Raw genomic sequence first — 16,652 nt, 5'->3', positions numbered from 1 at the left:
CCATTTTCATTTTAGACATTAACATTACTGCCTCGACATAATTTTCTGGATTTAAGTTTAAATCCTAGGATTTATATATTTAAGAGTAGTGCTATACATTATTTAGGCAAAGATGTATTGCCTAGGCGTAAGCTTATTGCCTTAGATTGAAGCTTTTAAAATGCCTAATGTTACTGCCGCTTACATATATACTTAGCATAAAAAATTAAGCAATACTGTTTTTTTTTTCTTTTTTTCGTTTCTACAGTCGTCCTTTTTTCCGGGTGATTGATATCGCGCCAATGAAGCTTTGCACGTGTGATCAATATTAAGTCTTCGTCACCTGTACATGGTTGATGCCGGAATGAGTGTTGCCGACTAATAAAATGATATTGACAATCTAGAGCTGTAAAGGAAACTAGCACCACGGAAGGAGCGCTACCTTTGATTTAGGTCAACACGTGACAAATTTATTCTGGTCACGTCAGTAATGCATAGTCTAAGGGCACCTACTAGGATACGTGTTTCGGCTCAGTTGGTTAGACATTGCCTTCACATACTAGGGATACATGAAGGGATGAATTTAACACCCAACCATCAACATCAAAGGTTAGTCTAGACAAACTGCCATTTACGCTGACTTAAACGGGACGGGAGAACAGTGATTTTACAGACGAATACCACTTTACATTGAAGTTAGCCGATGGACGCATACGAGTATGGCGTCGGAACAATAAACGATACAATGCAGGCACTGTGACGCAAAAGGATTTGTTCGGTGGTTGCAGTTTTATGGTTTCTGGAGGAATTCATTATGATGGTTTAAAAAATTTAGTGAGTGTTCGTGGGACATTGAATGCCAGCAAAATTTGTTATAACATCTTGATACCCGTTGTTCTCCTCATCTTTGTCCCGCATAATCATAATGGAGTCCACTTTCAACATGACAATGAAAGACCACATAATGCTCGTCTCACGATGATTCTGTTCCAAACGAACAACTCAAACGTTTTTGGCAAAGTTGATCCCCAGACCTCATATTTGGGATCTGTTAAACCGACGCATCCATAAAATCACGATGATTTCCAAAACTTGAAAATGCACTGATTAGGGAATGGCTTTCGATTACACATCGGCAATTTCGAAAGATACCCAATGGAATGCAAAAACACTGCCAATCCGTCAACGATGCACGTAGACCATGCACGAAATATTGTAATTTATTAACACTTTACCCATTTCCACATTTTGACCATTCAGCGCTGCATACAAAGATATCGTACAATCCTAATGAATGTGACTGATAAACATTCATGTTGCTTCTGACTTGTTATAATTCCATTTGTATGGCCCCGCAACGAAGTTGTCGGTGCCATATAGTTTTACCCTTGTCCGTCATTCCGTCATTCTGCAACAAACCATTATACGGAGTTTTTTTCTAAACGCCTGATGAGTTACAGATCAAGTTTAAGTTTCGTTCCACTTCACTAATTTTTGAAGAAATTACGGGCTTTGGACTTTGATAAATTGTTGAAAATTAAAGTTATACGGACTTTTTGTAAACGCTTTCAGATATTGGGATGATTTTTTGCATGTGATACCAAGATAAGTTACAGATCAAGTTTAAGTTTTGTTCGGCTCGGCTAATTTTTGCCGATATTACGGGCTATGGACTTTGAAATTGTTGAAAATCACAGTTATACGGACTTTTTTTCTAAACACTTTCAGAAATTGGGCTGATTTTTGGTATGTGAGATATCCATGATGAGTTACAATTTAAGTTTAAGTTTCGTTCTGCTCGGCTAATTATTGCTGTTATTTCGAGCTTTAAACTTTGATAAATTTTGAAAAAAATGGCAGTTATACGGACCTTTTTTTCTAAATGCTTTCAGATATTGGGCTGATGTTTGGTATGTGAGCTAACCATGATGAGTTACAGATGAAGTTTAAGTGTTGTTACGCTCCGCTATTTTTTGCCAAAATTAATGGTTGACAACTTAGAAAATTGTTGAAAATCACATTTATACAGACTGTTTTTCAATACGCCTCAAGATTTTGGGCTGATTTTTGATATGAGAGACTACCATATGTTTGTGTCCTAATGTGTTATTGAAATTGCAGATTTTTCAACTTTAGAGACGGGGCCATTCGTGTCGCTTTGACACATCTAGTTTATTAATTAAAATTATATGTTGTGAAGTTTTTGTAATAAGATGATATTTCATAATGTTGTTGCTTAACTGTTTTGCCTCAGTATATATACGTATAGAAGTTTTAAAATTTCACACGAAGGATATTTTTTTTTTAATATAAAAATAAGATTATGTGGTATGATTGTAAGTGAGACATAACTATCAACCATAGTGCTTCTGATGATTATAACCCCAATACCCAGTTAATGCCCAAACCAACATGACAAAGGTGTTATATTCTATTTGATGGATATTCAGTTTTGCCGTTAATTTGAACGATACATTTCTGTAAAAATATTTAATTTATTTTTTGCGATTGGCCTTCCAAACTGATAACAAGAGTTCAAGAGACAATTGTTAAAAGGTAAAAGGATAAATAACATTTTAATTGATCAACCTCAATGGAAATACTTATTGATTTAAAATTTGACAAAACTGAGACACTTTTTAACGATTATTGATTTATAACATCTTCTGACGCCATCACGAGTTGATTGACCGTTATGGAATAACCGTTTCACAGATAATATCGGATTTATTCCTTATGTAGTAACTACAATACCCTTCCCTTTTCACGATTGTTACCTACCGGATTTGTAATTACATAAGCAACACGACGGGTGCAACACGTGAAGCAGGATCTGCTTACCCTACGGCAGTACCTGGGATCAACCCCTTTTCTTTAAATATTTGCTTTTAATTCTTAAATCAACTTTAAAAACCTTCATTTAGTTAAGAATTTAATTCAAACAGATGAATCATGAACTTCTTTCAACCTTAATTTCTATACTGCTTGAAAGAAAAGACACATGAAGATACAACAACATGCAGCTACTGTAAAAGTTTATGATGAAAAGAGTCACACTGAAATATAGCATTGCTACATAGAGTGTTTGTCATATACAGTTTGGTTCGGTTTTATTTTTAGGGAAACACTGCGTTGGATTTAGCCACTGAAGGTGATACTGAAAAGTTTCTCAAGGTAACGTTTTAGTTTTACAAACTGCTTAGGCACTTTAACTTAATTAGCAATATAATTTAAAAGATTTACTTAGCAGCTGTGTTGATATGTACGATATTGTGTGTGTTCTTAATATCATATGTGACTTTGGTACTGAAATAATAGCCATTGAAAATTTACGGAAGATCATCGTTAACAATTATTAAGTATCTCATTTTGCTAGAATTTAGCAACTTTTGTTTTGAATTCTGATATGACGTCCTATTATCGTCAACCAGAATATAATCGCAATATATCTACCTTTAGCGCAAACTCAGTAACACAAACACGGCTGTTATGCGTTACGACCAACTTATTTCTACAACGAAATATTTTCAATTTTCGACATCAAAACCTGCAGTTTACTTCGGCCAAAATTCATATATAATATATTTATCTATAGTTAAAATATTTTATGTTACAAAGTTGTTCTGAACAAGGTGTGATGTATCTTACTAGAATTACAACGCTCAATGATTAATCTGAAATGAATTGTATTGTATGTCTTTCAGTTAATTTTTTACATTTCTTTGGTTTTTTTTAATGTTTGAATAATTAAACGATAAGACTTATTATCGTGTTTGTACTAACATGACCAACAAACGGGTGGAGCAGGATCTGCTTACCCTTCCAGAGCACCCGAGATTCCCCCAAGTTTTGGTGGCAGTTCATGTTTCTCAGTTTGCTATGTTTAATATACTGTTGTTTTTTGTATATCTTTTTTTTCTTTTTTAGCCATGACGTTGTTGGTACATTTCTTGACTTTTTCAATAGTTTGAATGTCTTTTTTGTCTCTTTCGGTTCTCTTTAAGAGGTTCATATGCCTTTTTCAAGACGAAAAACTCATAGAAGTTGTCTGTATACAACATATCGAATGTTGACTTCTATATATCATAGGCTTTCGTGTTTGGTGTGTGTACTATCTCGTTGACGTATACCTTCAAAATATCTGCTCATACACATCGACGTTCCCTAAATCATTTAGTCTTCAAAAGGTTCAAAAACCTGTTTGATAACTGTCAAATCTATATTCTAGTATGTAGTTATTTCTACATTAACGTGGTAATATATATTTTTTTAGGAACACTATGAAAAAGGTAAGCAGATGACTTTATATATAATGGTTACCTTACATCTAATTATATATTATCGCTAAAGTAGTAGAAACTAGCGCCTAACTACTCATGCCCAGCGGAGCATCATATTCTTATTATATAAATTTCGCAATTACTATAATCTTACTCTGAAAGAATTTTTTAGCTGTTGTTTAAGTTTGTTAGTTTTATTTAGCTTTTTTTAGATTAAAATCCTTAAAATTACAGGTGTAAATAGTATATGTAGACAAAAAAAATACAGGTTTTGCTCATCACTTACCTTTTTGAACGGACGGATATGTTGTGTATTAAAACTTGTTTGCTACAATTGCAAGTTTATATTCATTCCCCGAGAATGCAATACACTTTTGGCTATTCTCCAATAGTCAGAAAAGAACAATAAATAATAATGTTTTACGCTTAGAATAAATAAAGCTCTTTTATCAATAACCTTGTTTGATTTAATGATCCGAATTGCTTTTGGTAAGAACAATATTTACAAACACAATAATCGTCATAGAACTACGTTGACAAAATATGCGTCAAAGTAACTTTATATCGTAAGTTCGGATATTTTGTCAATTTTAGCTCTTCAGTTGTGTAGGTCTTCATCATTCCTATCTTGATTTAATCTTTCTGTATAAAAAAAATGATTTGAGGAAAGATTCACGAATATAATAAGTTTTAATTTCATTTATTTTCCCTTTACCCCAACAAAATTTGAAATGACCATAATTAAATATTGACCTATATATGGCCGGTGGAGATGGAAGCTGTGAAAAATCTACATAGGCAACCAAAAGAGTCTACAACCGGTAATTGCCATCGTTTTTACAATTTAAATCTTCAATTACTTGCAAATCAATTTGTCTTCGTACTAGCCGACAAAGCAGCCAATAATTTGGTACCGGTATCACGTCAATATTACACCAAACTTCCTAAACTATTTTCTTTTTATATGGGACAACGTTCCAGTAGAGATGCATAGACAGAATTCAAATTCGTTAAGGGCCACCGTACAGCCTTGAAAAATACCTGCCTTATGTTCAGTTATAAAAGGCGCGGCCTTGAAAAATGTGAACGAAATTTAAACTAACGGTATAATTTAAACAAAATAAAATTTGCTAAACATTCGAATATTACTTACTGATTTATGACCCCTTCCTTATCATTTTTATCATTTTAGACAAATATGACAAACTTTCGAAAGAACTCCGAGAACTTGGTCTTGCAACTGTCATCGATTTGCAAGACTTATTGCACGAAAGTTTCCACAGGTGTTTTTGGAACAGAGTTTACTTGGTTGGGCCATATTCTGTCGGAAAAAGCTGCTTAGCAAAAATTCTTGTTGGCGAAAACATACCGGAAGCAAGGCACTCGACTGATGGTATATGGATATACAAGGGAAGAGCTGGAATGGACGTTAACAAAATGGAATGGGTTTTTTTTCCCAAAGGTTTGTGTTCTTTATATAATATTTATGTACTATGATATGCTATTTTACTGTAAATATTGTGTTTTTACTAAGTGCTTTAATTTACACGTAACTGTTAATAAAACAAATGCGAGACTATAAACTTTATTTAATGAAAAAGGTAGGTAAATGGCTTGTCCTTCCTTTTTTGAATAAAGTGTATACTATTAGAACTTCAGAAAATACTATGAAAAATCGAAAACAAAAAAAATTGATAGAAATAACAGGAGTTATTAAATATCATTACTGATCACGTCTTGGTCTGTATTACTAGTTGGAAATCATACTACATATTCTAATTCTCATAAAATATTACCTACGTCAACTACTGGTTACCCTTCTTCTTATCTAATATCAATCTGTAGACTATTAGAACGTCGTTAAAGAAAACTAAATGATTATTTATCTCGGTACCATTTTTTTCTATTGTTATAATGATTTATGTCAACTATCATTTATTAATACGTTTTTTTTTCTTTAAAGAGTTAAAAGTGTTGCCGAAAATATTTCATTATAATAAAAAGAAGATGTGGTATGATTTCCAATGAGACAACTATCCACAAAAGACCAAAATTACACAGACATTAACAACTATAGGTCACCGTACGGCCTTCAACAATGAGCAAAGCCCATACCGCATAGTAAGCTATAAAAGGCCCCGATAAGAATGTATTTCATGAAAATAATAATGTTACAGTGTCGTATTTCAGAATTTCGTTCACAGATTTCAACAAAAGAATTTAGCCTACTTACAACAATTTTATCTTGATATTTATTACGGTGTTTCAAGCAAATCTATTATCTCTGTCAATGTCACCTTAATTATCTTACCTTGAATAGCCGCATTGAAATCTATCATTGCATTTTTATAGAACTTTTTACTATTTAAGAAATATTTCTGCTCAACATGATGTAAATCCTTTTGATAATTACTATTCATCTAACAATCACATAAGAATGTTTAAGTCAATGTATAGTTTACGACATGAAATAATCGCTAGTAATATACAATATACATGATTAAGTTTTAATAGAGGTTTCCCGATTTGCTACGGTACCATCCGTAGTACGAACTGGGAGCCGTCGTTCAACTGTTGGAATTAATTCAAATATGCCCTTAATGTTAATGTATGTTTCACGAATCATTATTAAACGTATTTAGATGAGTTTTAGCTACACCTTGGTATAACTTTCATGTAGATAATGTTACCTATGCATATCAAACAATATTGCATGTACTCGATTTTCTTTCGAACAAACCGTTGCAACGACCGGTTGTAAAATAAGATTAATTTCCATTGAAATTGCATCGGCAAAAAGAAGTTAAACAAAAAGTTCATTTATACTTTATCTTATGTTTGCCTGTTAACCTGATATAGTAGTGTGAAATAGAAAAGTCAGCATTTTTCGGGGGTAGGCTTTTAGTAAAGATAATTAAAAAAAAGTTATTCTGAAATACAAAATTTACCTTATTGGAAATATATAATGTTAAAGGTAAATTAAAAAAACCTATGTTTCTCCGCTTACGATGACCTTTTACACAGCGTAGTCAAATTTTGCTGTACAGTATAAAAACAAAAGCACGACTGATCAAGTATGTAGGTATCAGATAAGTAGATGAAGAAATGTAAGAATCTCATGAAGGGCACCATTCCACAACAACAATATGCACAATATGATTGGAAAAAATGAAAAACAAGAACCTAATATATTTTTAACATGTTATGGACAGGATCAGAGCCTTATACATCATGTGTCTCATATATCTATTACAACATATCTCATAATAATCAAATATCATTTATAAATGTTGTTCCCACCTGGATCTCATATCTACACACTGAAAAATATAATTTCCTAGGCACGTAAAAATTGGTAAATGCTCATTTGTGAACAGCCAGACATATGTTTTATCATTGGGTAATTCTTTAAAATTAGTACACAACCATTTTTGTATATCCAATTATAATTTTTTCTGTTAGCTATATAAAGGACAACTTATTGTAAAATAGGTCTAATCTTCAATAGATTTTGATCTAAGTGATAATCATGATAGCATATGAAATCGGAGATCAACTTTCTTTTTTGTAATAAATAATAAGGATGAATTGTTTGCATTCTATGATAGAATTTAGAAGTGTAGGTTTATGTTACTTGTTCAAATTCATAATCTATAATACAATTCTAGTATTTTTCTCAAATTTGGAAAAATCGTCATTCAATTTTTCTAACGTTAAAAGTACAAATAAAGAATCAAATAATAGATTCACTAATCAATCCAAAGACAGAAGCCTTTGTTAGTCTTGTATAATTTTTTTTTTTTATAATTTTACAATTTTAGTGCATTTATATACTTTGGAATATATATAGTATGACGTCCATTTTCACTGAACTAGTACACATTTTTTTCGGGGAGCAGCTGAGGTCCACCTCCGAGTGCGTGATTTTCGCACTGCATTGAAGACCCTTTGGTGACTTTCGGCTGCTATCTGATCAGCTCTTTTGGTCGGTTTATTGTCTCTTTAACATATTCCAAATTTCCATTTCTATTTTTTCTAATAAAGTATTTATTGGACACAAGTGTCAGAACAATTATATTTTAGTATAATTATATTAAAATTATTCTAGTCAATTACATTCAATGATTCAAGAAATGATTTTTGTTCATTGGTAATTGAATAGTGAATAGTGATTTTTCAATATTTTTTTTCCATTTTAATTTCTACACTGCATTTCTAGAAAAAAAAATATGGCGGAGAATTCCATTTTATCACTCAATATGAAATCTCAGCTCCCTTATTCTATCTAAACAAAATCTTCTGCTGCAATGATCGAAATAGATAACTTGAATAATAGAAACTTCTTTCAAAATCATGCAAGAACTTTATGTCTTATCATAAAACGAAAACTTTTCACGCAAATTTTACACGTTAACAAACATAACAAACACCAGTATCATGAGTTTTCGAAAGTAGTCTATAGTTATTATTTGAATTATTCCAAAGTCTCACTCTGTAAGAAAACAATCTTTATTTTACTGACAATACCAATAACAAAGAGAACACACATCTATATTTAGAATCTATAAAGGCCGAATTAACCCAGGTCTGTTTGATTCATGCACTTGTGCATAACTTAGCCATCCAATAGATAATCATAAACAAAGAGTTCTTGAAACGTTGAAATCGTTATCAAATAAATCGTTAAACTAGCTTTTTGGTGATACGCATTTCAATTCTTTTGATTTTAACATGATGAATGAAATAACTTTATGCTTAAAATGATACCTCCAAAACAGTACTAACGGTTGCTTTGCGTACCAAACGTACCTGATACGTAGCAAATCGGGAAACCTCTTATGACATGTAAACTGATAACACACAGATTATACCTACCTAGCACCATAGTATTATATGACCATTCGCAAAAATAAATGCTATGTTCAATATAATAAAATAAGAAGTTTGTTCACGATGCATTAGGCTGCAATGTAACGAATAAAAAAACACAACGAACTTTGAGGTTTGTTGCTTGTAATTTTTTTTAGCTCCAATGGTCAAAATGTCAAGTGAACTGCAAACATCAGTTGATGTCCGTGGTCCGTCGTCGTCGTCTGTTGTGTTTGGTAGTCGTCAATTTTTTACCAAATTCTTCTCCTCTTTAAAGAAAAAAAATACCATATTTAGCTTTTTTGATAGATATCTTATAAATATTCGTATGAAACTATTAGGACAAATTTAACAAATATGACCACAATTGTTGTTATGGTATAAAGTTTTAAAGATATGCCCGATTACGTCTTTAAAAAAACTAGAAAATAGGGGTGAAATGCAAATTGTTACCATTTGTTTTTCATATCTGCTGTTATTTTAAAAGAATATAGAAAGAAAGAATATTTAATAGTTAGAGACGAGATGTACTACTAAGCCAGCATAGCAGAAATCTTCAGGGGACTCCTTATCGGAGTAATTGCTCTATAATGACGATCACTTTCTTGCGTTTCGTCTAATCTATCTTAAAACATGTTATAGGAAGGTAGAAACTTTGAATTGCAAAAAGGATCAACAAGAAAAGATCTTCAAATCAAACTACATGACCAAAATCTTTAGTCGACTCCTAATTTAATTTTTTGTCTTAAAGTCTCTTAGTAATAATTGATAAAAACTAAATCCTTGTTTCCATAATAAAGTCAATAGTATTGAAGCTGTTCAAATGATAATTTTAGTATGTAAAGTCCAATTTAAAATTCAATATACTTCATATGTGGTTGTCGAAAGTTTAACATATCATTTCAGTATATTACACTAAATCTTGTATGAAGATCATCAAAGACCTTTGTTTTTGGTCTTCCAACTGCATTCGTTCAAATGAAATTGATAAATCCAAGATAGGCGAAACAATCACTAAATTATAAACCTATCATATGAATACGTTTGGGTTTTTTTTCTCAAATTAATCCATATATATCGTTTATAACATTGTCACAATGAGCGCGCAGCGAACGATTTCAATAAGCTTCATATGGTGTCGAGCAGATCAAATCTTACAATAATAATTTGCAAACAACCAGATAATCGGTTTATCAGGTTGTATTTGCGTCTCTTGCTTTATAGAAACAAGTGTTTTCTTTGATTCATCAACAAACCGGAAGATGACTTGTTATTTCTGGTTAAAGTTATTAATATCGGTTCATATATTATCCTATGACGTCATTGATAAGTCCGGGTTAAAGTTACTATGCGCGGTCAACGTACTTTTATTAGGAGCTGAGCAGAGTAATAAAGACAGTGGGACGACCGATAGCTCTGTGGCAGATGTTTTGCACCTGAAAACTTAATTGAAGCAGAGTACTTTGATAAGCTTCTGTTTTAACATAATACTCTTAAACTAATTTTCCGTAGGTGACGCAATTACACAGGTCCTTACATACATGCTGATGTCAATGTCAACCACTGAGATACAGGAAAATTTGTCGTCAAATGAAAAAACGCAAAAACAATACAAGAGGCTCGATTCTGTTCAAATTAGTCATAGAACACCAACCTATCAAAACGATCTAAATGATGGAGAAAATAATACAAATGCAGATATAATCTTGGCAACCGGTTGTAAACAAATAGATAGCGAAAAAGATACATCTGAGCCTTCGAATGATAAGGAAGGACAAAAGATTAAAATCAAAAGGCCATCCAGCATCAAAGTAAAGGACAGAGACAATTTACCAGCAGATCACAGGGATGATATTCCAGATGATATTCCAGCTTCAGCAGATTGTTATGAGACTTCGACTCAACAAAAACATATTGTTAGCCCGGATTTAGCCGAGATACAACATAAAAAGCAAAACTTCTCGTTATCTACAGAAAAATCAAAGCATGAATGGATACAAAAAGCAATAAGCGGTATGTCACATGAAAAAATACACGAACTGTTGGTGAAAGCAGTGGAGGAAGGTAAATACAAGGAGATTATAGTACCGATAGACATCTGGGACTTCGGAGGACAGAAAGATTATTATATGACCCACCAGTTATTCATCACAAGCAGAGGCATCTTCGTATTGATGTTTAATGGCTGTATTGATCTAAACAAATATATGCCTGACCTTAAATTTCTTCCAGGACACTTTGGGAACCCAACAGTTTCAGGTACAATAACAAGTGCTTCTTTGTTTATCTTCCATTTATGTTAACCCTTAAGAGGATGAAATGTATGTAATCATAATGTTTGTCCGAATACCTTGAGCAAAAGAATATGCCGAACCCTCTCTACCAGTTATGTAAACGATTAATAACCTGTATGAAGCAACCCCATATTTACATTTTACTAAATTCATCACTTTTATAAAAGACTAAAAGATAAAAGATGAATCCATATATATTGTAACATATGTGCAAACTCTCGTCTGATACAGTTTGAATCCCGGGCGATCGTTCATATAATTATGATACAGTTCACTTCAAAATATAATATAAGTTCAAAGAGGTACAACATCACAAAAAAATTAAAAACACATAAACAAATGTAACATATTTTGGATAATTAATAACATTCATCAGTAAGATATAGCTATGTATATATTTGTTTGTGTGTGTGTGTGTGTGTGTGTGTGTGTGTGTGTGTGTGTGTGTGTGTGTGTGTGTGTGTGTGTGTGTGTGTGTGTGTGTGTGTGTGTGTGTGTGTGTGTGTGTGTGTGTGTGTGTGTGTGTGTGTGTGTGTGTGTGTGTGTGTGTGTGTGTGTGTGTGTGTGTGTGTGTGTGTGTGTGTGTGTGTGTGTGTGTGTGTGCGATTACTGTTTTAATGCATTCCCATTGCATCCTTTCATATCTGTTTAGTTTACCTGCTGCACTGGGTCAACTCTATATTGACGTATTGTAAAAGAACACATGATGGTTTTCCAAAGATTATCTTTGTTGCTACACATAAAGATGAAAAATGGTTTAAGGTAATTGCGATTATTTAAAACCATTATACTAAGTCACCCCCGAACTAAGATCTTTCTTGTTTTCTTTTCAACGAAATAGAGATTTTGTCAAATATTTCGATGTGCATAATCAAAAATATTCATGGACGTAGGTCAAATTACAATCAAACAACCATGATATGTGTATAAAAAATTATATAAAAAAGAAGATATGGTATGATTGCCAATGAAACAACTAACCACAAAAACCCAAATGACACCGAAATTATTGATTAAATATAAATACGATTAAGATAATGTATAATCTGATATTTTCAGGGATTATGAATTATCACTTGCAACTTTAGAGATCTTATATAATCATTAGAATTTCAAGAAGTATGAAAAATCACAACAATAAATTTCAGGAATTATACATTATATAAGACAATTTATTGTCCAGGTTCAGTTTGCGCTTTGATATTAAAATATTCATTTATCCATTCATATTGCATTCCATAAATCAACAGTTTACATGCTTTGTTATTATTTTTATTTGTTGCAATGACATTCTCTTAAAACAACCCTGTCCTTCATTTAATGAATATAATATTATCGAATGTACAAAATATAAAAACTTTGTCAGAGGGTACCGAAAAAAGAATCAACCACCTCAAATGAACTTCCGATTTTTTTTTCTACAAATTACATGCATTATGCATTTACATTCAGAAAGAGTTGGGCATTTGAAATTAAAAAATAAGGTTTCCAAAACTAGAAAAATAGAAAATTTTCGACTATGCAGTACATTTCTACAAACTTGAAAGTAGATGTATGATGATATTCAATGAGACAACTATCCACCAAAGTTCAAACAAAGTAAATGTTAGCAATTATATACAACCATACGGCTCCGTTCAACTTTCATTAATGAGAAAAACCGATATCGTATAGTTTGCTATAAAAGTCCCCGAAATGAAAAATGTCCAATCAAGAAAAACCAATATTAAACAAAGCAATTTACAATTAGAAAACAAATATGAAAAATAAAGTAGAATATAATAAAATAGAATAGAATATTTTATTAATCCAGTTATGGACCTCTGCAGGGTTTTAAATTTCATAAAATGATTACAATGATTTTGGTTTTGACAATGAAATAATAATAGAATAAGATACAACACAATAGAACACTGAATAGTTATTACATGCACATGGAAGAGAAAGTTAGTTCATGGGAGACAATTAGTAAAGATGTAAGGAATATTCCCCTTTTAAACAGTATATAATAATCTTTGAAGATATGGTGCTCAGAGCTGGATAAAAAAGAATCCCCAACTGATTAAATATAAGGACAGTTTTATCCATGGACACGCAGCAACCAATTACATTATATTTATGTATATTATATTTGAATTGCAAGAATCGGATAAGCACCTTAGAAATTTGACTGCAGTTTATTAACGTATATAGTATACATCAACATAATTATATAGAGATGAAATATGCATACACATAGATAGAGTAATGTATGTTTTATCGAAAGGGTAAATTTGCGATTTTTCACTTATAGTTTAAATATGTTCATTATGACATAAAATACATATTCACAAACTTGTATCGATATATGTGCAGTAATAAAAAGGAAAATCAATAATTATCAAAACAAATATGGACTACTTCCTGCAGGTGGTGACGTTTTCTCCTGGTATTGTATGCCGGGATTTAAAATGCAATCATTAAAAGTATTGGTCTTTAATCAAACTTTTACGTAATCGTAAGTGCGCCTATGACCTATTTTATTTATTATCTAATTACCATCCGAAAATAAGAAAACAAAACGAACACACATGCAACTGTTTACATTCATGAGCTAAATTTTCTGTACTTACCGTATATATTTTGATTTATTTTTGTAGACAGCACACGTATTATTATTTTTTTGTTTTAATATATGCTTTTTCAGACTGATAAGGGGAACAAATTACGCTTATTTAACCTTTTACTATCTACGCCATGACTAGATTTATACGATGTGCGTATTATTCTCTGTCAATATTCGTGGAGGGCTTTTAAAAGGATATAATGTTATTTGCAGATCGATAATAAGCCGGTCCTCTAGGGCAAAACGTGACAGGTGTGACTGTCTATTCGGATCAGTGGATTGTAAGACAGGAGGTCGCATTTAATACACAAATATAAAATACATTTTCAAGGTTGTGACAAATTTATACAAATGGATCGCCGTGGAATTATTTAATTATAAGTGTTGCTTTTATTTATTTCAATTCAAATTAGTTAATAAACTAGAAATAAACAATTTTCGGTTAAAGTCAGGAAACTAAATTCAGGTTTCAAAATGAAGTGATCTACACTCTTATCCTTTATTTATATCTCATAAAAAATTGGAAAAGAACTACAGAACTATTTAATTGTCCATAATAGGCAAAAAATGCACAGGAACACTTAAATTCAGACATATGAATGTCATGACTAAATTAAAGTTTTAACTGTAATACTTCTAGCGTTTGGTATAACATCTCGGTAAGGGTTAGTTTGTTTTTAAATATTATGGATTATCTGATATCATTTGGATACTGGAAGTATATATATACTATAAAACACATTAATGTATTACCAATACACTCGAAATCAAAGGTTGTTAATTTTGCTGATCCAATTAAATTTTACTCGCATATTTTTTTTATCTTTTGATTTGAGCGTGCATGTTTGTATATGACAGGTTTGTTTAGGTCTCTCGAAACCAAACATGCACGGTATATTCTGTATTTGTATAGTCCGAAATTATTGATATTCCTATTTCACATGTTAAATGAATGAACAATTATAGAAAATCAAACGGCATACAAATGAAGTCACAGCTTAATCGGGAAAAGAGGAGGAAGCAATTTAACATAAAAACTCAGGACGTGCATAATTTATTCAACACAGTTCAATAAAACAGCTTTGTGGAGTTGAAAAGTTTACCACAATAAAACACTCGAATTCTGTAAATGAGGGAGAGGGAGACAAAACAATTTATCTATTATCATGTTATATCGGGAAAAAATGTTTTAATTTGAAAACAAACAGTTGTTTTCACATATCCATTGGCCGATCCCCCCTCCCCGAAATTGAAATAGTTGCTATACTACTGCATGATGACGAAAGCTATGTTTGTTTGTATGCTAGAACATCATTAAGATATTCTAAAAGTAAAAATGGTCGTAAGACAATCCTATGTCAGCCTATTAGTAGTCCTTAAGTTAGAACTATAATTATGACATATCCTAAGATAACATCAATTCGAAAACACGGATAGGAGCAAAAATTTCTCCGAAGATGGCATGGTCTTAGGCCATATCTTCGTCCTAAGACACCTTAAATGACACGGCTCCAGAAAATCACAAGACAAAAAGTCAAAGACCTTGATGAATGAAAATCGATTCCGTAACCTTATGTGAGAGTATAAACGGGATGTACTGATCAGAAATAATGGGACCAAAAAATTCTAGAAAACGGACGAATAGGTGCTGAAATAAAAATAATAGTAAAATTTTAAAAAGATAATAATGGGATTAGGACTATACCTATTCTGTACAACTCTTAAATTTTGGCATATACTTTACATATCAAAAGGATTTCGGGTCCAACCCTAAACTGCATATGTATTTCTGTTTCCGAATTGTTCTAGCTTCTATTTTGTACATTTTTACCAATAATCTGGAAGTCATTCTGTAATTTAGACCGCATTTATATTTTGAAAACAAAATAAGCTAAATTTTAAGTTTGCAATTGCGGAAAACAGCTTGAAATAACATTGTTTCCATTTATACAATGAATATTATATATTACTATCAGAATCGTGAAACCCAGCTGTACATTGTGTATTAAATTAACAAGCTTGCCAAGAAGTCGACCGTTAGAATACCCGAATGTGTCATTTTAACCACACCCTGGTAATAATTAAACCATGCTGAAATAATTCAGGCCAGTATTTCATATTGCCCAGTATTGCCCAGTATTTCCCAGTCAAACCAAGTAAAACCCGGGTTTTTCCAGTATTTCCCACTGGGCTGGGCAATACTTATAAAACCCGGATTCTTGCAAACCCTGTTTTCCACTCGTAATTGATAGACACTTGTTCGTAGTTTACATAATATTTGTCTTAATTCAAAACTTTGAATATAAAAAAAATATATTTTTTCCATTTGAAAATTACTTTTATGAGAAAGATATGTATCCACCTTTCCAGTAACATTATCTTTATCGTTGTACCCTGCTTTCAAATACAATATCAGAATTGTTTTATAATAATGTGTTTCGATTTACTTATTGAATAATCAATACCATATGTGTCTTTCAATTCAAGATTTTCTAAAAAATAAATTTAACAGAGGAATTCCATGTCATAGTGTGTTTTTTTCATATATGAACCGGCAACTACCTTCTTAAACAATTAACGTGGTTAAACACCAAATAATGCTGTTTATGGGGAAATATACAGTCA

At 31.8% G+C, this 16,652-nt stretch overlaps 1 protein-coding gene across 1 annotated transcript in view; it reads left to right on the top strand.

Moving 5' to 3' along the window:
* LOC139484365 (uncharacterized) overlaps positions 1-16,652 on the top strand; it is a 115,315-nt gene that overhangs the window by 54,972 nt on the left and 43,691 nt on the right. Inside the window, exons 6-10 of the mRNA XM_071268102.1 lie at positions 3,100-3,153; positions 4,253-4,268; positions 5,452-5,721; positions 10,641-11,387; positions 12,075-12,184. Coding sequence (XP_071124203.1) covers positions 3,100-3,153; positions 4,253-4,268; positions 5,452-5,721; positions 10,641-11,387; positions 12,075-12,184 — 1,197 coding nt within the window. The remainder of the gene's footprint in view (positions 1-3,099; positions 3,154-4,252; positions 4,269-5,451; positions 5,722-10,640; positions 11,388-12,074; positions 12,185-16,652) is intronic.

This window comes from Mytilus edulis, chromosome 8 (assembly GCF_963676685.1).
Source record: "Mytilus edulis chromosome 8, xbMytEdul2.2, whole genome shotgun sequence".
NCBI classification, from domain to species: domain Eukaryota; kingdom Metazoa; phylum Mollusca; class Bivalvia; order Mytilida; family Mytilidae; genus Mytilus; species Mytilus edulis.
Note: the sequence above shows the minus strand (reverse complement) of the source record. Positions and strands in the feature narration are given on the sequence as shown.